General features: G+C 34.2%; 1 protein-coding gene across 3 annotated transcripts in view; it reads right to left on the bottom strand.

Annotated features, from left to right (window-relative positions):
- The window catches only part of Mmp2 (Matrix metalloproteinase 2), a 171,008-nt gene that overhangs the window by 38,941 nt on the left and 105,010 nt on the right, over positions 1-27,057 (bottom strand). Inside the window, exon 1 of one of the 3 annotated variants that reach the window (XM_083077877.1) lies at positions 18,634-19,049. The exons of the other annotated variants lie outside the window; for them this stretch is intronic. Coding sequence (XP_082934003.1) covers positions 18,634-18,989 — 356 coding nt within the window. The 5' untranslated portion in view covers positions 18,990-19,049. Of the gene's footprint in view, positions 1-18,633; positions 19,050-27,057 lie in introns of those variants that run through there. 3 annotated transcript variants of the gene reach the window in all.

Here is a 27,057-nt window from a genome sequence, read left to right as displayed (position 1 = left end):
CGAAAATGTAGCGAGTAATGCGGCACAGCACTCGTAAATATTTCCAAACGAATTTTGCTTTATTAATGGTTTACAAGACCGGGAGAGAGAAACAATGCATATTTTGACCGAATTATCGCACTAAATGATAGCACGCGTTCTGTGATTATTCTGAAAAATCGACTACATATTTCATCGGCGTAACTAACTCCGGCGATCAAATTCCACGCGGAATTTCGTTCGTTCAATACAGTCGAATGTTTCGCCAATTAACATAAATGCGAAAATTTTGCGATGAAATCATCTTGTATTTTTATTCGTATTAAATAAATTTTTCATATACAGTGTTTTATTAATTGTATATAAAGGGTATAATCAACTATCTAATTAATTAAAAGCTGAATTTTTAAATAAGGAATTTAAACGAAAAATTTTAATTAAATAGGTTTAAGTATTTTAATACATTCTCCGACACAATATTAAAAAACCGATACGAAATAACGATACTTCTTATTCGAATACTGTTACTCTTTCTTAATCTCGAGGCGCTTGTAATTTCGCTCTGTGAATTTTCGATACGTCGGGAGGAATGCCTTTCGAAGAGTTAAAAAAAATAAATTAGATAGAAGCGACTTAGCTTAGAGACTGGATGAGGATAATACGTTAGATGCGAAAGAACGATGCAAATTTTGCGGCAACAATAAACTACCGGGAACAGTACAAATTTGATAAACTTCGGTTGTGTAACACCCCTGTGTACAAGCTCGTTTCTCCCCTCTCTTTCTCCGTGAACGTTTACCTCGGAAACTTTGATGAATGAACTTTACAACAAGTCACTATGTATGTCACCACACATAAGCCATCTTTTCCTAACTCTAATAATAAGATCCCGCGACACATTCCTCGTCCTCGTTTCTATTGTACGTAAATTAAATATCTCTTTAAGTATAAAAAAAATTAAAATATAATTTTAAGAACTTTGTGAAAAGAAATAAAAGAAAATTTCTTTAATATTAAAAAAAAAGAATATTAAATCGACTAAAGAAGATGAATCTTTTCATTGTAACATAGAAATTTTAATATTTTTTTTGCTACAATGTTTATCATGTATAAATATCATATGTAAATTAATATATTAATAATAATAATTAATACATATGTACGTATGTTATTTAATTATAATTAATAATATTTAAAATTATAAATAAATTATAAATATATAAAATTATAAATATATAAAATTTAATTCTTCGCAGTGATTTATTAAATTAGTAGAAATAAAAACACTTTTTGCGTGTGTGAGATGTGAAAAATATTTCGAGATATATCCTCAGACTATAGTTTGCACTCTCTCTTTACATCCTTTTCTTTCCTTAACGAAAAATATGCGAAAATTCAATTCACCGGATGGGACGAGTCCTGTAAGAAGACATTTTTTACCGCAACGGTGGGCACGAATTTTCGAACGGAAAGACGCGGCCCAGTCCGCTCGTAACCGTCCCAGCTGCGTTCGCAATTTTCTTTATTCGCGAGTTCGTAAATTTCGCCGACAAATGGCACGGCACAGTTGCTTCTTCCATCGCCAAGACACGATCGTAATTTTAATATGATTTATTTTAAAGGAAGATGTAGCCTGCAGCACACAGACATGTCTCATAAGGTAGATTTTTTCCTCAAAATGGAGCGTGTGTTCTTACTTCTCAGTAAATTTTGCATGCGAGATGCAGAGGGAGAAGAAAAATTGATAAAAATGAGAGAATTTTTAAAGCAAAATTATTAAACAAAATTAATAAAACAAAAAATTTTTTAAAATTGTAGACACGCGATGTTATTTTTCTCGAGATAAAATGTACACACGAGAGATATAATAGCCTTTTTATTCTCTTTTCCTTGTTTCACTAAGATAAGATACGAATTCGTTGAAAAATTCAAACGTTAAGAAACTATTTTTAGTCACAAATGAAACTCGCTTCTACGTTAAGCAAAATAATCAAAGTTACGACATAATCTTCACCAAACAAATTAAATCACGAACCGGGAAACACTGAAAGAATTGAATGTATTCGCGCGACAATAAGAAGTCGCGGTGAAACGAATAAACCGGAAAATGGAACAATAGATCATCCGAGGATATTAATTTTCCAACTCTATTTTACCGGTTTCATTTTCGCGATGCTTTTGACATTCGTCCAGTATAACACTCAAATTATGCATAGATGCGAATGGACGAGAAAAAACGAGAAAATTCGAAATAGCTTCTTTTTTTCGTCGATGAAAGCTGAATTATTCGATGAGTTAATTAATTAACGAGTTAATTAATGAAAATACGTTCGCTCATTCTTTCCATGACTCGCATCAATTTATCCTGCATCCATTTAATGAAAAATGAAAGATTCTTTCATTATTTTTCATTATTTATTGTTTTTTTATACATCACGAAAGAAGCACTTCTGCTATAATTTAAAAAATATATAAAATAATATTTAAAATTATCCGATTTAAGATCTTTAACTATTCTAATATTTAGATTAATATAATATAACTAAAATTAATAGTTTTATTATAATTATATTAATATATATTAATATAATTAGTTTCGCTATCATATCATTAAAAATATTATGTTCATATAATATATTATATATAACTTATTAATAATTTTATATGTATATTATTTTAAGACTTGTGCATAAAAAATTTAATTATATAAATATTTTCAAAAAGCAGTTGTAAAATGTCTTTAACAGGGAACAGTTTTATGTAGAATAATTACCGATAGATTTTTTTTTTATAATAAGAGGGAAAGTTATGTCAACATAGATAATAATATGTGTGTGTGAAGTACTCCTTTTGCATTTGATAAGGCAATTTTGCACTAGAAACAGGCGAGAAATATTGCACGGAAAAGCGCTAAGAGAAGTGATCGTTACATCGAATGAAATTAGCTTTCTTATGCTTTTCTTTCGTAAATGAACGCGAGATATATTCTCTTTTTCGCGATGCTATTAAACGCTGACGATACGAAAGAGGGTGAAAAGGGCAGATACGAAAACACGCGGCCGAAAACGTATTCGCGAAACGAGCCGCAAAGTTGAAAAGCAAGTAAGCAAGATGTGCAGAAACGACGATGGCGTAAAAACATGGATAATTAGAATCGCCGTCGAGTCGCTTTTACAAGCACTCTCGATTTCGCGGCTTTTCAGGCGGGCAAGTTCAATCAATTGCGAATACCATATTCGCATCAATGCGCCGCTAATTAGCACACGTCCATGCATCGCAACACCACATTAATTTTCAATAAAGTAGCGAACTGAAACGGGTATTCGCCATCGACAATTGTGTCGCGATAAAACAACGTCCATCGCGGTTGATATTTACGATAGAAAATTACAAAAATTGCGGCATCGACTCTATTGCGGACAAAGTGTCAAAACACCCGTCAAATGATTGATAACAAACAGTGTAGAAATGAAGTAAAAAAATTGAAGATAAACTTGATTTGCAAATTTAATCCCGTAAAAATAAAAGAAATTTCTGAAAAATTTAGAATTAACATAATACATATTTATTCCATCATTAAACATGCATCTTTTTATTACATTTTATTGCAATCTATAAACCATAATCTCCGATCCAAAATTTTTGAAGCATCCGTCATTTGTCAATAATTTCCATTTTCGTCATTTTTGTTTCTCGCGTTCCGTACTTTTATTTTTCCATTATTCGCGCGAATCGTCGATGGAAAATGTTTCATGGCGCGAAATCCGGCTCTCATTCACCGCCTCTTCCGCGAGTGTCGAATGATATTGTTTAAGTTGTCGCTCGTGTACGCGACAGCTTGTGAAGCACCATCGTCCGATTTCCAAAGCGCGCGTTACACACCCCCTCCCTCCGCCCGCTGTCCGATATTCGGTGGCAATTGCCACCGCGAAACGTCCCGCGGATCGTCCGGAACAGATGACAACGCGCGGAGATTGGCGATGACAGCACTCAACGTCCGATGACGGACATTTTGCGCGGAGAAAAATTAATTCGCTTACTTCGAAAACACGCGGCGCAAGGACTCAAGGGTCCTTTGATGTAGGCGCGATTTTCCGAGGACTTCTCGAGAAGGAGATACCGTCGAGAGAGTTTTATAAATTTTCGACTCGGCGAAAAATTTCGCGCAATCGACGACAGAATACGCCATACTCGAGGAAAGAGATATCGAGGAATATAGTGGAACTAATTCACGGCGAGATTACGATACTTGACATCCGTTATCGAATTAATACACCTATTGTTAAGCGATCGCGTCGATACCGACACGGCCGACACTCGATCGTGTCGTGATGTTGATGACACTCGGTGCCATGCGACTCCTATTTCCACGGGTACTCGTGATCGCGGTCTCTATCGAAAGCTCTTTCTTTCGCGACGGGATTTGCGGACGACAGTTTAGGATGGTCAAGTATCTCGCCGATATCGAGACGCGATTGACGGGTCGATTCATAAATCGAGCAAATCGAAGGGTAAATAAGGGAAGAAATGAAGAGAGACAAAGAGATAACGAGAGATAAAAGCAGAGGACCTTTAACAGCGATTTTATTCAGCTTATGTCCTCGAATAGTCATGAAGAGGTAAAAAGAGAGAAAGAGATCGAGAAACACGTCTCTTTCATCTAAATTGCCCGCGATTATGTTATCGATAATCTCATTCATGATCCGAATGTGTATGTCTGTGTGTGTGTGCTATTGTCAGCGCTTATTGACACGCTTTTCCATAACGAGCGCGTTGTATATAACGAGCTTGAAAGGCTTCGAATAGCGTCGAAAATTCGGGCTTCCTCGTGATTTGGTATATCGTTATTTAATTGTTCCGCGGAAAAATAAAATTTCCAACTTTGCGTAGATCCACTATTTTATGGAAAATAAAAAAATCGACGAATTCTCAGTGAATTTATATAATTTTCGTGATGTAAAGAATGATTTTTATCGACCCGTCATATATTTTCTTCTATAAAGATTTTCTCAAAATAAATTATTCATTAGGAAAATATAACCGTGAGCGATACGTGAATTTTTTTTGGAGACGGTTTTATCCGAGTTCCACATATTTCTCGCGGAATTTTTCGCGGCCCGTGGAATTTCCTCCATCCTCTAGTTTTCTCGATTCAACGAGAATCGATCCAATTATCCCGAGACAATATTAGGAGGACTACTCGACGTAATATCGCCGATATATTACACCCGACGTAATATCGACCATATGGATAGCTTCTGCGACCACATACTCGGATTAATTAGTATGCGCGATATTTTGTAAAACGGGGGTTGGTCGCTCCGTTGGTCGCTTTTTGTGCAAAGTATAAAGTGTGAGTTATATTCGTTCGTCCGTTCGTTCATTCGCGTGTCCGGGCTGCGTAATCTCGATGAGGATTTCAAACCGCAGTTTATCTACAACGCAGGAATTTACCTGAGCTTTTACGATCAACTGCATAAATCCTTCGTGTCGACGATACATTTACAGTATTATAAAGTTGCATCGAAACTTTACCGGACTCCCCACGATGCGAAAGATTTAGAATTTTTGCGGTAACGATTCATTTTGTCACCGAAACAGTTGCTCCGATTCTCAACTACAATAAAGATTAAGAATCTATTAAAATAAATAAATAATTTTAAAATAAATAATTTTAAACAAACTCTAAAATATTGTTATGTATTTTCAAAAATTAATTTTATTTGTAAATTAATAATAATCTAATTTTAGATATAATATAATTTAATTTCTACAATTCTTTCAATTTATTTTTAATAAAACTCATCTTTTTAAGCGGTAGTCGGTTTCATTCTTTAATCAGTAATCTAAATCAGTTATTTTTATATTAAAATATTAATAATATATATTTTTTAAATTCAATAATTTGATATTTATATATTTACATAAATCAATAATATTTAAATATTTAAATATTTATATAAATCAATAATATGGTAATTTATTTCAAATTATTTAATTTAATTTTGAATAAATTGATTTAATTTATTTTTGAATTAAATAATTTAATAATTTGATAATTGAATTTAATAATTTAATAATTTGAATATAAATAATTAGTTTATATAAATTTTTAACACAGAATATACATGTAATAAAACGCAGCTTGTAGTAACTATTTGAATGATTGTTTGAAAATAACTACTCAATAAAGGGTCAATTAACGGCGATTCCGATAAGGGACAAAACAGATCGTCGTACAAAAGCGCGTCCGTAGAACTCAAATCACGTCGATCGGTCGTTCGTTGCACATTCGGTTCTCGAATTGCTCAGAACGAACGAAAACTATCCGTTATTTCGCGGCAATTTGTAGGCAGCACATGTCTCGTGTCGTGCATCGCGATTAATGTTGATCCTTTGTCGTCCCACGAAACGAACGGGATGAACGTTTAATAAGCACGGGAAAAAGAGCGTGCAATCGATCTTGTCTGTCGCGCGAAGCTGCATTTGCGAATATTTGCGAAACTTTGTGCGGAAGGATAATCTCTAGTGAATTTCGAGGCAAAACGTTGCTTCTTCTCGAGGGAAAAATTTTTTCCCAATTCCAGATATCTTTAGGAAATTCAAGTAAAAAAAATGATTGAATTGAATATCAATTATCAAGATCTTGTATGCGAATAAAATGTCTTTAATTTCTAAATAAAATTAGACTCAAATTAGACGAGAAAGAGAGAGAGAGAAAGAATCTCGATTTAAATTCTCATTTTTAGTAATCTTTAATCAAAATTTTATAAGTGAAAGAAACTCGGTTTTTGAATTATAAAGGAATAATCTCCCGAAGTTCAAGATAAAACTTATTTAATATTTATAAAGAGATTTCCATTTATTTTATATGTGAATAAATCTGCAAGAAAATAATAAAAAGATACGTATAACGAACTACATTTCGCGGGGAAAATGTGTTGGCGTCAAACCTGTGATCGGAAACGAAATTACTTGGCATCAACGACTATTTTTGCTCTACGGTAAATAAATTGTCAACAGCGGTCTTATTTTTCCATCGACGAATCGATGTTGTCGCTGACGTTTTTACAGCCTCCTTAAATTAATCCACGAATTTCGACAGAAAATTCGAATGACCGTAACACGTGATTCAGCCGTCCTACTCTTTCGGCTGGATCTTTCCTGGGATCTTTCGGGCGGACTTTATTGTCGGTTCTCTGGACCGGAAATAACGCTCGTAATCGAAAAAAGCAGACCGTTCCGCAAGCTTGTAGTATTCTTTCGCAATATATATGTAGAAAATAATCCGTAGGAAAAAGAAGTCTTTCTCTTTGTGTATAAAAATAAGATAAAATACAATTTCCCTTGATAAAAACCCACAGAATAATTTGCACAAATAATTATTATATACATTTAAAATATATATATTTCAATTCTAGAGAATAAAACTAGATAAAAAAATCTTATTTTATTAAAGTAATATTAGTCACAAATGACGCATATATATAAGTTTAAATTTTTTTAACAAGAGATTGAGAGAAAAAGAGAGAGATAAACCGTACAAATCTCAAAGGCATACAAATCGAATAATCTCTTATTCAACATTCAAGGGACACTTAATCCCGGTAAATTTTGTTAATTCTTTTTCAGGAATGGTTTTCGGCTTGACGATTAAACAAAAGTTAATTCCAAACAATCAACTTTATAAATATATTATGAGAGCATGGAATTAAGAAATTTTCCTTTTTTTCACCACTTTTGTCGACTCGATCGATCAAAGTTTCTTCATAACCGGAAAGAAAACACCGAACTTTCGCGATTAGTTGGCGTCTCTTAAACGAGCGTCCTTGATAACAAGAGCTCGATGAAAAATATCGCCGGGTAAGAAGTAGCCCGGTTACTTCTTGGGAAAGAAATTAAACTGTTAAATTAAGTTTCGGCTATTAATAGAGAAAAGAAAATTAAAATTTCAAAAAAAAACGTAATCTAAAATGTAAGATTGCAGATTATATAATACGGTTAAAGTAAAGAGAAAATTTTATCCCAAGAAGCTCGGGATGTCGGATGTAGAAATATCGAAATTTCATTCGACGCAAAGAATTTTCATGCTTTTTGCAAAATTCGCTCCTGAAAAAATTTCAATGTGGTTGCATGTATTACTCGTACCGTAAAAGATGGCAAGTCTTAACTCAAGTGAAGGAAAAAGAGAGTGAAAATAAAACGAGAAGAGAACGCGAAAAGGGAGAAAAAAAATAGCCCGGATATACGGAATAAGTTGAAAGAGATGAGACTCCGCAGTTCGCGAATGAGGCAATAAAATATTCTCGCGAAAAGTTTGGACTTTTTTTTTCAAAGATCTGACCGCGTTGTGAATGCGAAAAGAGTTATTTTCGAGAAAGTTGATCTCTGCGGAAAGAAAAAGAAAAAAAGAGAGAAAAGAAGAGAACACATGACGAATAGTAACGATGAAGTAAACATGATAAATAGAAGCTGTAACATTTATTTAAACCAATGCAACATTATTTCATATAATTATAATTATAATGTTCAATTAAAAAACGAATTAAATTATTATAATATATAAATTGTTATATTTTTAATAGATTCGTCATAATTTGTTGGCATTTTAATAATATTATATAAATTTTTATTTTAAATATTTATTTTAAATTTAAATTAACATAATTGATTTATAAAATTTATATTAATGTAATTTTAATTTTTCTTTTAATCTAATTATTATATCGATATATTATCATAAATAAAGACGTATTTAAAAATAAAATATCTCTATTTTTTGGCTGCGCTACCTCTCTCAGCAAATAAGGGGGAAATCTTCCCCTCACGAATTTTGTCACACGTATTCCGAAGTCTGGAATTCTTCTCTCGCATGAGAAAATAAACGAGCCCGACGGGGGTTCAAGAAAACGTGGTGGAAAACTCATGCGCGCGCGTGCGCTGTTTTTCCTTACTTTGACGCGATATTTTGTCTTGTGAGAACAAACAATGTGTCTCTAAATACGTGTAGATAAATTGCCGAGGAGAAACGAAGCCAAGAAGAAATGCGAATCGATCCTCTTCGCGTCTTATATGTCGTAAAAATAGAAGTTTTCGAGGCTTTTCGAGACAGGATATAAAGAAAAGATCGGTAAATGCCATATTATCGGAAAATTGCGTTTCCTCGAGAAAGCGATTTTACGTGATAAGACCGATAATACTCGTGAAAGGTCATAGATCATGTGATCATGTTTATGAGGTGCCATAAATGATGTATAAAGTACATATTTCTCGTGTATGATTTTCTTTCTTATAGTAACTCAATTTTCCGAGAGATTTTTATTTTTGCACCTTGTAATCCACTTTATCAAGTTGATCATTTGAAGTCTCTTTCGAAATTTTTATCTACGTAAATAAGTAAAAAATATATAAATTTTCCAATAAAATGTCAAATTTTCCAGAATTTACTAGAATGCCAACAAATTATGACGAATTAAATTTGTACGAATTTTTTTCGAAATTTGTGGATACATGTGTGATATTTAAATCTCGTCATTTCTAAACGTTTATATTGGAATGCGATCACAAAGTTGCACTGCCAAAGAAAAATAGAATTTTTATACAATGATAGGAATTTAAGAAAAAAGTAAAATAAAAATGTAGTACGTCAGAAATATACACGCGTAATTTAAAGTACGGATTTTCTCCTCGACATTTTTTCCTCTGTCGGGAGATCACGAAATTGTTCGAATAAGTTCGACGGAGAAATTTTTCCCACATGACAATATATTACATAACGCGAAGAGGCAGGATTATGTAAATTCCTGTTATATGTACCTGTCGTTTCACAAAATCTTCCAATAAAAGCTGGCGCAAAGTGCCATGACTATCCGGAATTACCGTATCTCATGGTATTTAGCTGTTGAAAATATAACGAATAGAGATATGAAGAGGTGTTTCGAGATTAAATATATTCATTTTCGAATTCCAATCAGTTTAATCTTTCGCCACAACAACTTGTTCATTTTTGTTTAGCCTTCGATATCTAATGCCACATTAATTCACGACAATCGATAGATCCATAAAGTCGAGTTAAATCGAATTTATAATAAAAAATTTCAACGATTTAAGATATATAATTGATATCATATTTTTGTAAAAATATATTTATCTTTGTATTTATTGTAATCAATGATGTGTGTACTAAAATAAATAAATTTAAAGTTATTAATATTTATTATAATCATAAGAAATAAATAATCTAATACAATGACGTAAAAATGCAAACTTTTTACGAATAAATACAGTCAAATATCAAGAAAAAGTGGGCATATTTTTTAATCGAGAAAAATAAGGACATCTCTTCTATATTTATTGTCAAATAAAGTCAAGACAAAGATAGATGGCCGTATTAAAGTTTCTCGAACTTGCCACGAATACAAATATACAAGCCATCAATATAAATCTTTGCGTTGCAAAAAAAGATTGCATCTACCAGGATAAAATTTCAAGAAGATAAATTCAGAAAAAAAGACATGCAATAGTAAACTGATGGTCCAGGTCTCTGGATGAACGCACATAAGTTCTTTCTTTAACTCGGCCATTTGAAATTGCTATCTTCGTCGTATTTTAATGCTACTAGAACGAAAGGAGCTAATACGATGCGCTGAATTAATTTTGTCGCATGCACACACATACGTTCTATCTCACTCTTTGTTTCTCTTTCTCTCTCGTTTTAGATAGGTTCATTTTAGTTGACGCATCTCGACAAAGAGACTTTTAATCGAGTCAACACGACGCAGGACAAAAAGCGATGAAAGGGGGAGGAGGAAAGCGAGAGGAAGGTACAAAAAAAGGGAAATTAGACGTGCGCATGCTTCCTCTACGCGATCCTAAACATAACCGTATGTCCAATTAGCGCAATTAACCCGTGCCCAGGTCGCCGTACGCGTGAACGTAAAAACGCAAAATCGGATTACGCGCGCTGCTGAAAGGGCTATTAGCGGCAGATATTAAAAGTTAGCGATCTAATTGCCAGTGTGACCACGCGTAATGATCATAGAATAAAAAGAGAGAGAGAGAGAGAGAGAGAGAGAGAGAGAGAGAGAAAGCGAGAGGAAAATCAGGAAACTGTCGTTGGGTTCGTGTGCTGATTTTTTCTTCTCGACTCTCTTATATTCTTTTTACGATTAAAACGAAGCAAGCGTACCTAGCAGAATTGTAAAAAAGCGGCTAAAACAATTCTCTTTGATTCTCTTTTATTAAGTTTTATAATTGTTACTATTTTTATCACATAATTATATAAGATCGTCCGAGAACGAATAACTAGCATTTATATTAATGTTTGATCAATTTGATACATATTTGTGTGTGTGTGTGTGTGTCTAGAGAAAAAATTATAAAATGTTAAAAATTATGAAGATATTCTAATTTCTTATATTAATATAAAATGTATTATATATATTGATTAATATAGACTATATTAAAAAAATATTTTTCATTCCTGAAAATTATATAATAGCTATAATAATATATAATATATATGATAAATCATATTATATATATATATTTTTTTTCCTCATAAGAATTATTAACGTGAAAAAACATAATGTAGAACTTGGTGCAGAGTCGCTCAATACAACTTGATTTTATTATAAATTATTAAGCAATTCATAATGTCGTTTATACGTTAATAAGCTTGAAATAAATTAAATAAAGTAGAATTCTGTGAAAGTGTACTCCAAGTTAATTTAAACTTCGAATTATGTTATTTACGGTCTTGGAAATTGATGTACTTTCGATTGAAACATTTCACACAAACTTTCGAAATCGTAATACAACTTCGTAATTGGACTATCAATAACATTCTTCCGAATCACAATGAACTCGATAAATTTATTCCAATAGAAAAAGGCCTATTGTTATCTATCTAACGATTGACGTACATTATAATAGATTATAATGTGCGGATCATAGTTCATCCCGTCCGAATCAAAGTGCGCGATGCAAATTGTCGCCAACTATTCGTTACAATAAATCATTATATCGCGTTCATACATGTTGGTGAATAGCGATGTAATGCGATAATTACTATGTAAGCGCGAGAATCTTCGTCCTATCCGTATCTATAACATCGGATGTTATTAAAATTTACATAATTGTCGTGTCCGCCGTTATGTCGCCTGCACAATGTAGAAACTGGTTCAATAATCAATTTGCAAACAGCTTTGTCCCTAATTACGCTATTACGGAACCCGTTTTCTACGTGTTGTTACAACGATAACGAATTTTCATTATCTTATGTATGAATTTATTTCGGGATGGATTTGAAAATTACCCCTCACGAATGCAAAATATCCGTCTCTTTTAGATTTCTTTAATTAGGTACGCATGCCCTTTAATTATTTTTTCGCAAAAACATACGAGTGAATTATGAAAAAATTATTCGCTTTTATATTATTTCTATAAATTTCTATAAATTATATTATTTCTATAAATTTCTATAAATTTTTATAAAATTATTCGCTTTTATATTATTTCTATAAAAAAAAAGTTAAATTTTTATTAATGCTTCCACTCTCTTCTCTCTCTTTTCTCGTGAGATTTTTCTCTCTCGATATCGACGGCGTTATGTTATTCACGAGCCCGAACACACTTAATTCGCCATTTCCCGGAAAAATGCGCGTATCAAGCTCTGGGAAAAATCCATGGAATATCTATCGGCATATATAGAAGCAATGCATCGCGAAAAAGAACGACACGAAAAGGATAACGCGCCACGATGCTTCTAAAATCGTCGTATGTCATGGAGAGCTATTTCTACCGTCATAAATCGCCATCGTTCGATGCCAATCTTTCTCTTTAAGCTCCCTTTTTCTCAAATAGAGAGCGTTCTACGAAAATAAAGTTATCCTTGAGAGAGATTCTGGATCTTCAATTTCCTACATATGTGTTTCCTATACATGAGCTAATATACATATATATGCGTATTAATATATGTCGAAATATAGTGATATAATCAAATTAAATTAATAATTTAAATAAAAGAAAAAATAAAATATAATAAAATAATCATAATAAAATAATAAAATAAAATATATAACTTTATTTAAGTTGAGAATAAATAAATTGCTTATAAACTCAAATTTAATTTATAGTAAAATTATTTTCAATATAATTTTCGATAATTATCTTTATATTAATAATGTGATATTATTTATTGAGTTGTAAATCAAAACACTCAAAAAAATATTATCGAAGCGACATTACATTAATTATTAAAAAAATGCAAGTTAAATGAAGATTACTAAATTACACTTTAATTTCGGGGCAAGAGAGAAATCGACATTTCGGGAAAAGAAACGATCTGACCGTTGACCTTTCATCTCTTTCGCAAATAATCGACTTATGACTTCTCTTTTTCCCGTCTACGGCATAATCGGAGCAACGATCCTAATCGCGCTATAATTCAATTTAAAAGGTCACCCGTGCCTCTCTTATCGGTGGTTTCCCGCAAGTGGAAACGTGAGACGAGATACGGTCGCGGGGTTGGTACACGCCATCGTACAAGAGTTAATGGGGTCGGTGGTCAAGAGCGAGGAGCAGAACCGTACAGGTCCTTCCGACCGAATATATCGCATAGGAAAAGGGACTACTAATACTACCACTACTACTACTATCACCGATACTACTAACAACGCGACCTATCGTGGACCACCGTGTGACTTGTCGCCTGTGTAAACGACCGTAAGAGCGTGTAAGCTCTTGAACAAGCAAGGACACGACATCCTGGAGGACTCGAGGCTTTGCTCGCCGTCTAATCTCTCGTTCGTGGTTAGCCCCACCTTATGTACGCCAGCTCCGAAAAAGAGATGTTTATTAGATTGTTACGTGCAAATGCGACGTCCTGCGCGGGAAATATGCTTGACAGTGTATTTAGGCAAGGGAAAAATTATGTTACTTTAAGGGGCTATTGAACTTTCTATAAAAGGAAATTTTCCTTGAGAAATTATCTGAATTAGGTGAAACTTAATTCATCGCTCGCGGTGAAAATACACAAACAATATTCTAATTAAAATTAACTTTATAATTGACAATTTGTAATTGGATTTATATGGGGTAACTTCAAAAAAATGTCAAAAAAAGAAACTTTTAAATTAATTTCAAAAAATATCACGCATACATTTGACACTTGAAAATAAAAAAGGCTATTTTATTTATCTTGTTAAAAGTTACGCTAATTTACAAGTAATCCGACATTTCTGACGACGCGTGCAAACTCCTTTTAAAGCACTTTATATACGTTATATGTAACTACGTTCGAATTGCAATTTTCCATCAGTTTGGCGAAGGAGGTGTGAGGGATGATGATGTGCGAAGCCGCGATCAATCGATCGAATTTCCTGAGAAATCGCGTTTCTCAGTCGGGGCCATTCATTCGCCGGATACGCAGAATCGCGTGATTCTCTAACGACTTCGTCTGATTCGATCTAGACTCGAGATTAGGGGGATGTAAACGCGCGCTGACGGGACGAGACACCTAGAACGACTGCGGCGCTTCCTGCAAAATTCATTTCCCGCCCTTCGGGATATTGAGGGAACCGGAAGAAGGCGAAGACAGGCGAGGGAGGCCGACGAGGGAAAAGATTAAATAATTATGAGTGGGAGAAACGTTTATCGCTTTCCGGCGAGGGGAGGGGCTAAAACAACCTTCATCTCTTTCGATCGTGACTCGAATATCTCGTTGAGATTTACAAGAGAATCAAATTTTTTATATTTAATATTACATCATCATTATTATCCAAATAAAGGGATAATATCAAAAAATAAATAAATTTATTAATCATTATTGTATACATGTCCTTTAGTTATTATTTCTTAAAAAGATATCAATGAATTATAAGAATTACTAATCATTAGTTATTAGTAATAAATTAATTATTATTTAAATTAATTATCTAATAATAAATAAAGAAATATTAGTCATTATTAATCGCAAAGCAATTAAAAAATTAGGTATAATAAAATTAATCTCAAAAAAATACTTGTATTTTTAATTTTACTCGATAACAATCATCGACTTTAATTATTTATTTCAAAGTACTTAATTCTAGAACACATATTAAGGAGAATAATTTAAGAGAATATTTTTTTTCATATTTTTTAAAACGCCACTCTCGGTATAACCAGAAGAAATTAACGATTTTTAAGCAAATGCCGAAAGCGAGATCGTGATTAAGATTGGTCCGTCGATGCGAGGGGTTCCCTCGCCGTTTCCGGCGTCGGATCTCTTTGTTTGATTGCCCTTGCCCTTATCCAGGCGCACTCTCAACCCTCCAGTTGAGGCAAGGGAAATCACGAGTGTTCTCTCTCTCCCTCTGACAGAGACGCTCGCCTCCCTCGTAAGAAAAGAGATGCGACATCTTGCGCTGCCGTTTCTAGTGCACTTTGAGGGGCGCACTCGAGCCTCGCCGGCGTGCACTTCGCAATGCACTTTGAGCGGAAGCAAACGCCCCGCCAGTCACGATCGCGTAATTTCGCCGAGGACCAAGGGGCCTCGATGGCCTTTCAGAAATAGAAGAGGGGAATCGCGGCCCTTTCTCCCGCGACGTTCCTTCCTCGAGTCCCCAAGAATTCTCTCCAGTAATTCGACGTGGCGACATATTATTTTTTTCATAATTTTTAGCGCTGTAAATTTCGAACAAAATACAATCATAAAGAGATCATATGTTCTCTTTCATAAGCAGGCATTTTTCTCTCTATCTCGTCATAACGAGTATTTTTTTTTAATTATAGGTAATAAATATACTTTATATATACATAATATATATACTTAAAATAAAATATATATTATAAAATAATTATATGTCAATATTTTAATGGATACATCACATACGTGGTGTACATATTCATTCTTTGAAATATTGGCATTTCCGCGATATGTTAACTTGAAATGAAAATAAAGTATTTATTCGTTGATTACAGTCGCGTTGATTTACTTCGATTCTTATTAATTTCTGTCCTCTCTTTCTCTCCCCCTGCTTCGCTTACACGATGCTACGTCGAATAAACATGTCGGCTTTCAATCGTTTCGAATTTTTCTATCTCCCGGAGTTCGTTCGGAACGCGTTTGATCGTATAAAATCCCGGATTTACGCGAGATCGCGCCCATTGTAATCACGCGTGCGTGTACAGAGATAGGTTTCAATGATAGGGAAAAAAATTTGAATCTTTCCACTGCTGTTTTGCCAACGTTACCTGTGTGTGAGTGCTTGAGTGTGTGAACTGAAAATTGCGACATCGAAAGTTTGTCGAATGAAAACTGCGCCGTCAGACCATCGCTAACGAAATCTAATGTATTCAAAGTTGAGAATTCAATAAATAATTCGATGATAAGACACAAAATATAGATTAATTTCACTGAGATCTCCAACGAAAATTATTAATATATTATTATAAATAAGCAATAAAGAGAGAAATTTAATGAAAATGTCGATAAAATATAAAATATTGAATATAAATGTCAATAAAATATAAAATATTGAAATATATAAATGTGTGTGTGTGTGTGTGTCTTTTATACAAAAGCGGATAGAAAAAATTGATATTTAAATTAAAAATTAAAAATTAAAAAATATTAAAATTAAAAATTTGTGGGAATTAAGGATCAATAAATCGTGGACAAAATTAATTCGATAAAAAAATAATTCGCTCGACGAATCGAATCCCGAGTTGACAGATGCAAACCTTCGCGCAAAAAACCAAACGGCATCCTTCTTCCCCTGCAAAGCAGGCTCGCGTGGGTGCTCGCGAAAATACACATCCACGTAATCTCACGTGAGTCGCGGGGGGCGCGGGGGTGCGGTAATTAAGCCACCTTACTCCACTCGCGATTCTCCATTAGCGACAGCCTGCGTTTCGCGCACCTGCGGAGAGTGGTCCACACAATAATATGTTGTACATTGGCACAGTCGGCATTGAAACACGTAACGCAACGCCCGTAGCTATGTAATAACGCAACGCGGCCTTACCTCCACAAACACACACATACACACAATCTGGACATGTTGCACTCCACACGAATTGCATTCCACTCGCTTGCCTGCCTTCAATTGCATAACCGAATTGGTTCGTTCGGGCTTCTGTTTCGCGATTGGCAGGCTACGACTGACTAGATTATCGTCTCTATTCTCAACGTGCATACGTTATGCAACGAGTAAGGCTCGCCTCGATGATAATAATGATAATGTTATGCTCGCGATGACAGTTATCCCGAAATTAATTAACTCTCGCAATTATTAATTCAGTCCGCATGCACGGGCTACTATATTCTCGTTTCTCTAACGATAAGTGTCTATCGCACTTTCTGCATAATATTTCCGCTAAATGGGTTCACTACTTCAATAGATTATTCAAAAATGTGTTAAAATTCTTTTAAACATATATCATTTTTTTGCATTTGATGGAATATAATATAAGAGTGAAAAAATTTCTTTTTATACAGTGATGGGAAAAAGTTCCGGAACGGTTGAATATTTCATAAACTATGCACTTTAGAAAGAAATGTTTCAGACAAAAGTTGTATGGCTTGAAGGGCGCCATAAGATGGCGTCATTGGTTTGACCTTGAAAAGTCGTTTGAAGGTAACGTGAAGGTCACCTTCAATTTCTTAAATGGAACCCCCTATTTTTTGTTACTTATTCTTGTAGCTTATCTCGAGAGCTTTCTAAAACACTATAATAAAGTATTTCTTCATTGAGTACTTTTCGAGTTATGAGGCTTGAAATAATTTTTTAATTTTACATAAACCATAAAATATCTAGTAAAATATTCATTTTTCGATTATCTTACCTTAATACTTTTATGTACAAAATAATGAGAGGAATCAATTAGTGTAAAGAAAATACATAGTTATTTTTAAGAAAAAATATGTAATTTGCAATTAACAATTACATATTTTTTCTTAAAAATAACTATGTATTTTCTTTACACTAATTGATTCCTCTCATTATTTTGTACATAAAAGTATTAAGGTAAGATAATCGAAAAATGAATATTTTACTAGATATTTTATGGTTTATGTAAAATTAAGAAATTATTTCAAGCCTCATAACTCGAAAAGTGCTCAATGAAGAAATATTTTATTATAGTGTTTTGGAAAGCTCTCGAGATAAGCTACAAGAATAAGTAACAAAAAATAGGGGGTTCCGTTTAAGAAATTGAAGGTGACCTTCACGTGACCTTCAAACGACTTTCCAAGGTCTAACCAATGACGCCATCTTATGGCCCCCTTCAAGCCATACAACTTTTGTCTGAAACATTTCTTTCTAAAGTGCATAGTTTATGAAATATTCAACCGTTCTGGAACTTTTTCCCATCACTGTATACGCTTGTCTCTTTCTTTCTTCTCCTTCTCTTTTCTATTATTCCTTAAAAAGTTATAAATTTTTTAAATATATATTTTAATATATATTTTTAATATATATTTTAATATATTTTAATATATTTTAATATATTTTAATATATTTTAATATATATTTTAATATATTTTAATATATATTTTAATATATTTTCACTCGACCTGAATAAAAATATCGCGCACTATATGAAAGATAAATTATCGTCTAATATCACGCAGTATTTGTTGACTGTTATCGCGAGGATTAAATTACGTACATCCGAGGAGCTCGAGTCCCGAGAGTTTCTTCCTCAAGGAGTTTCCTCTTCTTCGAGGCATGGATGCGGCAGATGCCTCTCGTATGTAGAATGACGGGGAATGCGTGTCCGCGACGGCCTGCAAATTGATGGCAATTGTTCCCCGCAGCCGTCGCGTCCAGAATACCAATCGTCGTCGACGCTGGCTCCAAGCTAGCTAAATTGCACGCTAAACCTTCCCCGAGACTATGTGACACACAATAAGAGAACGTTATTGCATAACGTGACGTGCGCGCAAGATATGCAAACACTGCTGAACTGATGGCAGATATGAGGCACAAACAATCTGTCTTTATTACGACGTTTTTACTCGTCATCTCGATATTGCTCTCGAAATATCAACCATTTTAAATTAAACTCAAATGGAAGACAGTATCATCAAACATCAATCTTATCAATAGAATTAAAAAAATATATAATATTATAAAAATTAGAAAGTAAAATTAAAATTATTAATTTTTAACTTAAAAAATATTATTAATTTTTAACTTGAAAAATATAACATATTAATTATAATTAAAAAATTATAATTGCCACATAATAATACAAGTAAGTTTACTTTATATTAATGTGAGTGTGAGATGTATATTTAAATATAATTTTTTGTCCATAAATTTCCATGAGAATTTTGGCTCGAATGCTGTTATTAAAAATTTTAGAACCTTATGCATTTTGGATTTGCACCGTTTTTGTAATTTCGTAGGACTCGACAGGATTTAACTAAGCGAGATTGGTGTTAACTGAGGAAATTATTCTCCCGTAGTTAACCGAATCGCTGAACCGGAAAGTGTTTGTGATCTCAAAGGCATTCCTGCCTTTGAGAAATTCGACGCGATGCAAACGCGTAGCCGTCATCGAGCGCATCATGAAGCGATGTGATGCATTTCATTACACATGCGGTCGGCGAACAAAGGTGGTCACGGATGTCGTTTAAGATTCGCGTGGAAAAGACAGAAGCCTACCCCGAACGAAGCACAAGATTTGCCAGAATACGAGGAGAGAAAGGAAAGAATTTCTTTATATTGTGCCGCGAGATAAAATCCAGAAAACTTGACAAAAGCACAAAATGCAGCTATCCGCGAAACGGATAGTAACGTTAAAAATAGTGGAAAATCAATCGTCCGAAATTTGCAGATATTTATAATAATAATTTTATATTAATAAATTACATTAAAAATAAATATTGAAAATAGTCATAAAATAAATTTAAAATAATTTTAAACTCAAGAAGATATTAAGTGATTGATTTATAGATTTGGCTAAATATTATAACATATTGAAAAAAAAGTAAAATGATATGAAAATTATTAGAAAATACGATTTATATGTCACATTTTAGCTACATACGTTGCGTTTGAAAATTAAAAACGGAGAGAAAATCTGACAGATGCAGACAGACAGTCCGGTCTCCTCTTAACGTTTTTCTACACATAACACATATACACACATTCTCCGCATTTAAAGTGAAACAAGTGTATTCCCAGACGGAGAGACAATGAAAAATAATATTTTAAATTTCCGTAAACTATTCCATGCTAATATTGCGCATTTATAATTCCATTATGTATAATTTAATACGTCAGAAAAGTTCATATAAAAAGTACATATAATTTAATGTGTCAGAGGAGTTATAAAAAATAATTAAATAAAATTATAATATAAAAAAATGCAAATTGCATATATTTATATATATATCTAAAATTAAAATTACTATTATGATAATTAGAATTTACTAGCAAGATAAGGAGCACATGTTTATAAGCCCTAGGTTTTTAATATCCGACATAACGACAAACTTTTACATTGTAATTTTCGATGTGATAGCGTTCGATTTTTTCCGTCAATATCTGCATTTTTTAACGATAAATGCTCCAAAGAGAAGATTCAACAACAGGAAAGACGCACCGCGAGCAGATGCATAAGTCGAGGAGAAGCGAGGCGTCTTGTCGGAGCCTATGCCACTTGACTCCACTTGTCGTATCTCTGTCTTGTTCTCTCTCTTTCTATCTCCTCATCTTTCTCTCTTTTTTCCTCTTTCTTCGTTCCATCTCTCTTTCGGATCCTTCTATCTCCATCGAATGCAAACCGTCGCATCTCTCAAACGTATCTTTGTATGGCGAATAAATGGCCACTGTGTCCCGCTCTTTCTCCTTGAAAACTTTATATCGCTCTCTTCGAAGTTACGAATTGTCATTGCGTATTAATCTTCCGTAGCTGCGACTCCTCGCATTTCGTGGATTTAAATTTTATAGTAACAGTGTTTTATCAAATTCTTTTTAATACTGAAAAATAATAGCTCGAAGGAAAGCAACTCACTGTTTTACATGATTTTATATATAAAAGATTGTGAAAATGAGTCTATATTTTTTACAGATTGCAACAAACAAAATAATTTATAATCATTAAATTTTTTGTCAATAATAGAGAAAATTATTGTTAAAGTTTACAGGTACAAGAAAGTTTGCCGCGGAACAGCAAGTTTCAAACATCCGATGTGTTATCTTCAAGTTAACTTTTGAAATATAATGTATCTTCTCTTTATTTCCAGAGAGACAGATCTCTTATATATAATTTATCTTATCTTATCTCAAAGTTTTTCCACGTCAGCAGCATTAAAACAACGCAACGCAATTGCGCGAGTGGTGAATAATAAAAGAGACAAATTGGCGAGAGATCTGAAAATAATTGGGATGCACACGTCGCCTCATTCTCATCCTTGTCCTCCTTCACAATTCTTCTAATTTCGCCGTTTAAGCACCTGCACTTAAACACGTGTTTGTCTCACCGTGTAGTTAGCTACTCGGCTCATTCCAAGGACGAGGAATTGTATTGTTGGCAGAGTTTCTCATTTTCTTCGCGACGTTTTCAGAGAGCCTCTCATATCTTTCAGTCGTCCAGATTTGCGTCAAAGTCAAATTAACTTTTCCTTGTTTTAGAGATGTTCATTTATTTTTTTTACCTATATTATTATACAATAAATTGCTGACTGGCATCACATTTTTCTCGAGGAAAACGAGAACTCGTAATTTAAGACGATGATATATTTGCCGCATTCGCGATTTGTTTTGCTCGAAATAATTAATTTCGGAGCCTTTCGATTGCGGCGGCAAGTCGTGACGTGACGGATCGCGCAAGTCAATCGTTGTTGAGCTCGTTGTCGCGATCGATCGACCTTCGACTCCGATCAGCGGCCGTTCGAGTGGACGAACGTTTCTGCCAATTTATGTGCGACCATGTGATTCCCATGATTCCTCGGGTCACGATACGATCAGTCTCGAAACACCGAGCGGCCGACGAATGTATCTCGTTTCGAGAGACGTCCTTGCACAACCGCCGCATCAATGACATTCAATGGCTATTCGATGAACGAATGGTATTCGATCGATGAAGACGTGTTATTCGATGTTTAAAAGATATTAAAGAGATTGTTTTATTAATTCTATTATAACAAATATACTCGCAAATAAATTCACGATCGCTTTATGCGAAGTAAATTGCTTGTAATTATTATTCGAATAATTATTAATACATATTCGGAATTATTGTTTTATTATCTAAACTGTCACAGTGAGTTGTTCCACTTGCAAAGGAAATTAACGAGACTGATTATTAATCAGCTGTGCAAAATGAGATTAATTACATCGCGCGCGCGACCGACGTTCCTGCATTCTATCGTTTATCATCTCGTTTGCGGCGCACAAGTAGAACACGTATCTGCGGCCAGACAACTGCAGCGAACAGCCATGATTAATGTAAATATATATGTAAACTGCGCGCGAAGAAATAAGTATTAAAAAAAGAAAAGATAGTTTTTATTTTTGCAGAGCTGAAATTTTTAGAGTAAAAGCGAAATTCAATGTCGTCGATCGCTGCGAGATATTTGCGTCTCGACGACGATTTAAAACGAGAATGATCTTATCATGGACCGAGATGAATATTCATAGGGCGATTGCAATTAACCTTTCGGCGAAAAGCCAAGTCGCGAGCTTTCAGGCAATATATTTCTACTGCCTCGCAAACGTCATAACTGAGACATTCGATTCCTCTTCTCTCGCGCTTTATAAAGTAAGACGAGAAATAAAGCTTCACACAATACAGTGTCAAGCTAATCGCGGGAGTGTTTCTTCTTTTTTTATTTATTTATAACATCAAATAATTATAGTATAAAAATTAATACTTGTATTTTTTATTAATTATTTTTTCTTAAGATTAAAAAAAAAGCTTTATATAATTGTTATATAATTGTTATATAATTGTTATATAATTGTTATATAATTAATTCTTCAATTAATATGTCGTACATTGTTTTTAGCTCTCGCAGCGTGATTGTCAGCGAATAACACGATCAGAAGGGTGGTTGACATGAGAAACGACACTAGTACGCGCCGGAAGTCAGTATCGAATTCCGTAAAAACCGCCGAGGAATGGCGGCAATTCCATGAACCTTTTACTCACACATACACAGAATGCTGCCTCTTTTACCTCTATACACACGTCTTATTACGGAACGTGACCGCTCTTCGCCGACGATCGTAATCTGTGTGGACGCGATTTAAATATTTCAATATCTTCAAGTTCCTTTCTCAGCGCCGGAATTAATCAGCCCGACTAACGAGAGCCGGGAACGATCGAGATAAGCGACTCTCTATTGACGTAAAACGTGACGCTTGGAAAAATTTTACGTCTACCTTATACGTGACCCGGCCAATCCAGCGATCTTATCTCCTCCGACAATTTGAATGACACAAGAGTGCTCCAGGTTCACCGAGAAATATTTTACCGGTCAAACGAATCTAATTCTCCGACAATCGACGTCTAATTTGAATATTCTGTATCTGTTCATTATCTTGATAAGATTCGAAAAATACATCTATAGTAAAATTATAATAAAATATTTTCAAATGGAAATATTCGACGTGATTCTAGATAGACTTGCTTTATCTAAAATATACTGCTAAATTAATTTATTTTCTTGCTGTTGGGTCATAATTAAATATTATATGACGGAAACGTAAATCCTCGAATCTGGAATTTATCTTCTTCGTCTTCGTTGATGGATGATTGGTGCGACTATCTCGCTCGCTCACTCAAAAAGGTTGTGATGACCACTAGGGCCTGATAAATAGGCAAGCATCACACCCAGGTTGAGTGAGTCCGCGCGATCGCCATTCGCTCCTGCTCCACATCTTCGTCACGTACAATGTTCTCTTCGGGTTTCGCAGACTCTTATTTCCTCATCTCATCGCCGTGGCGCATGACAGGAATGCTCCTCTAGCTCCAGGATTATATATCAACAGCGGTTTTCAATATCGCAAACGGAGAAGGCGACGTCATTACGAATCGCGCGTCATCCTCCTCATGTTTCGATTCTAATCAAATAGTACCGTTTTAACGATTGTACACGATATTTGAGACATTTCGAATCAGAAATCTAAAATTATAGAGGCAAGAAGAAAAATATATCTAATTTTTTCATTATTTTTCTTGTAACTAAATTGATCTTATAAATATAAATTAACTCTTTTCTAATAATCTATATAGTTTTAAGAAATTAAAAGAATTAAATTTAGAAAAAGCATAATAAGAATTGATTGTAAAATAAACGAATATCACGGCATGATTTTGTGAGTAGAAAATAATACATGATTTAGAATATATTCAGATTTTCAATTCTTTCGCATCACGATAAATAATCTTAAATATTTATCTCACCAATATTTAGTCTAGATAATTATTTAATCCAGAAAAAGATTATTAGATAATTAAAATAAAATTTTTAAATGTAGGATATTTTTCTAATTTACTTTTCTACGATATTAATTCATTTAAAAAAATATTTTCTATAATAAAACATAACAAAAAATATTTTGACTTATAAAAGAGACAACATGAAGCTTATTGTATCGTGCTTTGTTCTCGCGAATTGTGGCGCATTTAAGATGCTGATTAAGAGGCTTAAAGTATGAAATCCTCGTGGGAATTAGGAATTTTCGGAAGACGCCGAACGAGAGAGAATTTCATGCAAATTCCCACAAATTGGCCTTACGGTGATCTCCTGAATATGTGGATTACTTGAAAGCCGAGTTTCGGGCTGCATCGGGTCGCGCCTGATAATCGGATAGCTCGGAATAGGAACACAAGAGTAGTGGCGCCCTTTCGAGAAAATAGCATCCACCGTTATCTTCTCGAAGAAGATGAAACTTTTGAACGCGACAAAGTATAAGGTTGTTCTCGAGACAATCTTAACGTGAATTTTCGATTTCGGTTAGAAAACCGCTAGCCAGTTTCTCAGCAAACCCCAATTTTTATCAAGATCAAATCTTATCTTTGTCTTTCTCAAATCTTTGAATTATTTCAAATTGATAAAAATTTATCTTCAGCAGATATATATTGAAAAATATTATTACAAGATAATTTATATATGTATACAGGGTGATCCAGAACAAACGTTTGTCTTTAAAAAAATAAATTGTCGAGTCTATTCTAAGACGATTTTCCCTTTACCAAAATTGTCTACGAGGCTTAGTTTTTAAATTATTAAATAAAATAGTTTGCGAATTACGGAACGAGTACAAGAGGTAGACAGGGACGGCGCAACTCACCGTCCGATACAGGCGATCATGTGGGGCGCTCGACGCGATCAGCTGATTGCTGCACACGATGAGTGTAACAATCAGTGTGTGTGTGTGTGTGTGTGTGTGGTGTATTTATGCACGCGTATCCACACATGCACCGTACTCTCTCTCTTTCTCTCTCTCTTTCTCTCTCACTCACTCACTCACTCACTTATTCTTACCTTAATAATGAGATTCTTCATACTGCTGATAAATAGCAGTGCCCAGTGTGTTGCACGATAATAATCGTCGTCGACGAGACGTCGTTTCTTCAACACGCAGTCTGACACATCGTCAAATAAGCGAAGTTTTTTCTTTCATCACTTTCGACACTTACAAATTTACTCGCGCACTTAATCACTCACGATAGATAAAAGGAGGAATTTACCAACGGTTACGGTACGAATTTAATAAACGGTTAACGCATTTAATTATTAATTACACACTCGATTAAAGAAACGCGTTAACAGAACGCGATACTCGATGCAAAGCGCGCGACGCGACGACCGACGACAAGCAGGTCAGGTTAGTACTAGCGCGTAATGCTACACGTTTATGTTTGGCAGCGCTAAAGGCGCTAGTACTAATCTGACCTGCTTGTCGTCGGTCGTCGCGTCGCGCGCTTTGCATCGAGTATCGCGTTCTGTTAACGGGTTTCTTTAATCGAGTGTGTAATTAATAATTAAATGCGTTAACCGTTTATTAAATTCGTACCGTAACCGTTGGTAATTCCTCCTTTTATCAATCGTGAGTGATTAAGTGCGCGAGTAAATTTGTAAGTGTCGAAAGTGATGAAAGAAAAAACTTCGCTTATTTGACGATGTGTCAGACTGCGTGTTGAAGAAACGACGTCTCGTCGACGACGATTATTATCGTGCAACACACTGGGCACTGCTATTTATCAGCAGTATGAAGAATCTCATTATTAAGGTAAGAATAAGTGAGTGAGTGAGTGAGTGAGAGAGAAAGAGGGAGAGAGAGAGAGAGAGAAAGAGAGAGAGTACGGTGCATGTGTGGATACGCGTGCATAAATACACCACACACACACACACACACACACACACACACACTGATTGTTACACTTATCGTGTGCAGCAATCAGCTGATCGCGTCGAGCGCCCCACATGATCGCCTGTATCGGACGGTGAGTTGCGCCGTCCCTGTCTACCTCTTGTACTCGTTCCGTAATTCGCAAACTATTTTATTTAATAATTTAAAAACTAAGCCTCGTAGACAATTTTGGTAAAGGGAAAATCGTCTTAGAATAGACTCGACAATTTATTTTTTTAAAGACAAACGTTTGTTCTGGATCACCCTGTATATATTTCTGCTGTTTTTTTTTAGAATAAGATTTTTATAATTTTGGGCAGACTAATATATAATACATGCTTGAATTAATTAGTATAAATTAAATAGATTAAATTTAAAAAATGAATGGAACTTTAATCATACTTGAATTATTTTCGAATAATTTATTTTTAAGGCAAAAAGTATCCGAAGCTATCTATTATTTTTTTTCTTATGTTGAGAACATTTAATTCTTGTCCAAGACCAAGAAAGAAAAAGATGAGACTTCAAGGCGAAAGTGATTGAACGTCTCACAGCCGATAAATTGGATGAAATTGCAAAGACAATGATGGTAAGATGGAAGGATTATCGAGAGAGAGAAAGAGACGGAAAGGAAGAGTTTCATGGGATTTAAGGATGAACGAGACTTATCGGCTGCATTATTTTCCTCGATAATTAGTCGCCGACCAATTCGGATATTCTA

The sequence above is a fragment of the Camponotus vicinus genome, unplaced genomic scaffold, assembly GCF_025532165.1.
Source record: "Camponotus vicinus isolate PSW18456_S1 unplaced genomic scaffold, iyCamVici1.0 SCAF_1, whole genome shotgun sequence".
Classification (NCBI taxonomy): Eukaryota; Metazoa; Arthropoda; class Insecta; order Hymenoptera; family Formicidae; genus Camponotus; species Camponotus vicinus.
This window is presented reverse-complemented; position numbering and strand designations above follow the sequence as displayed.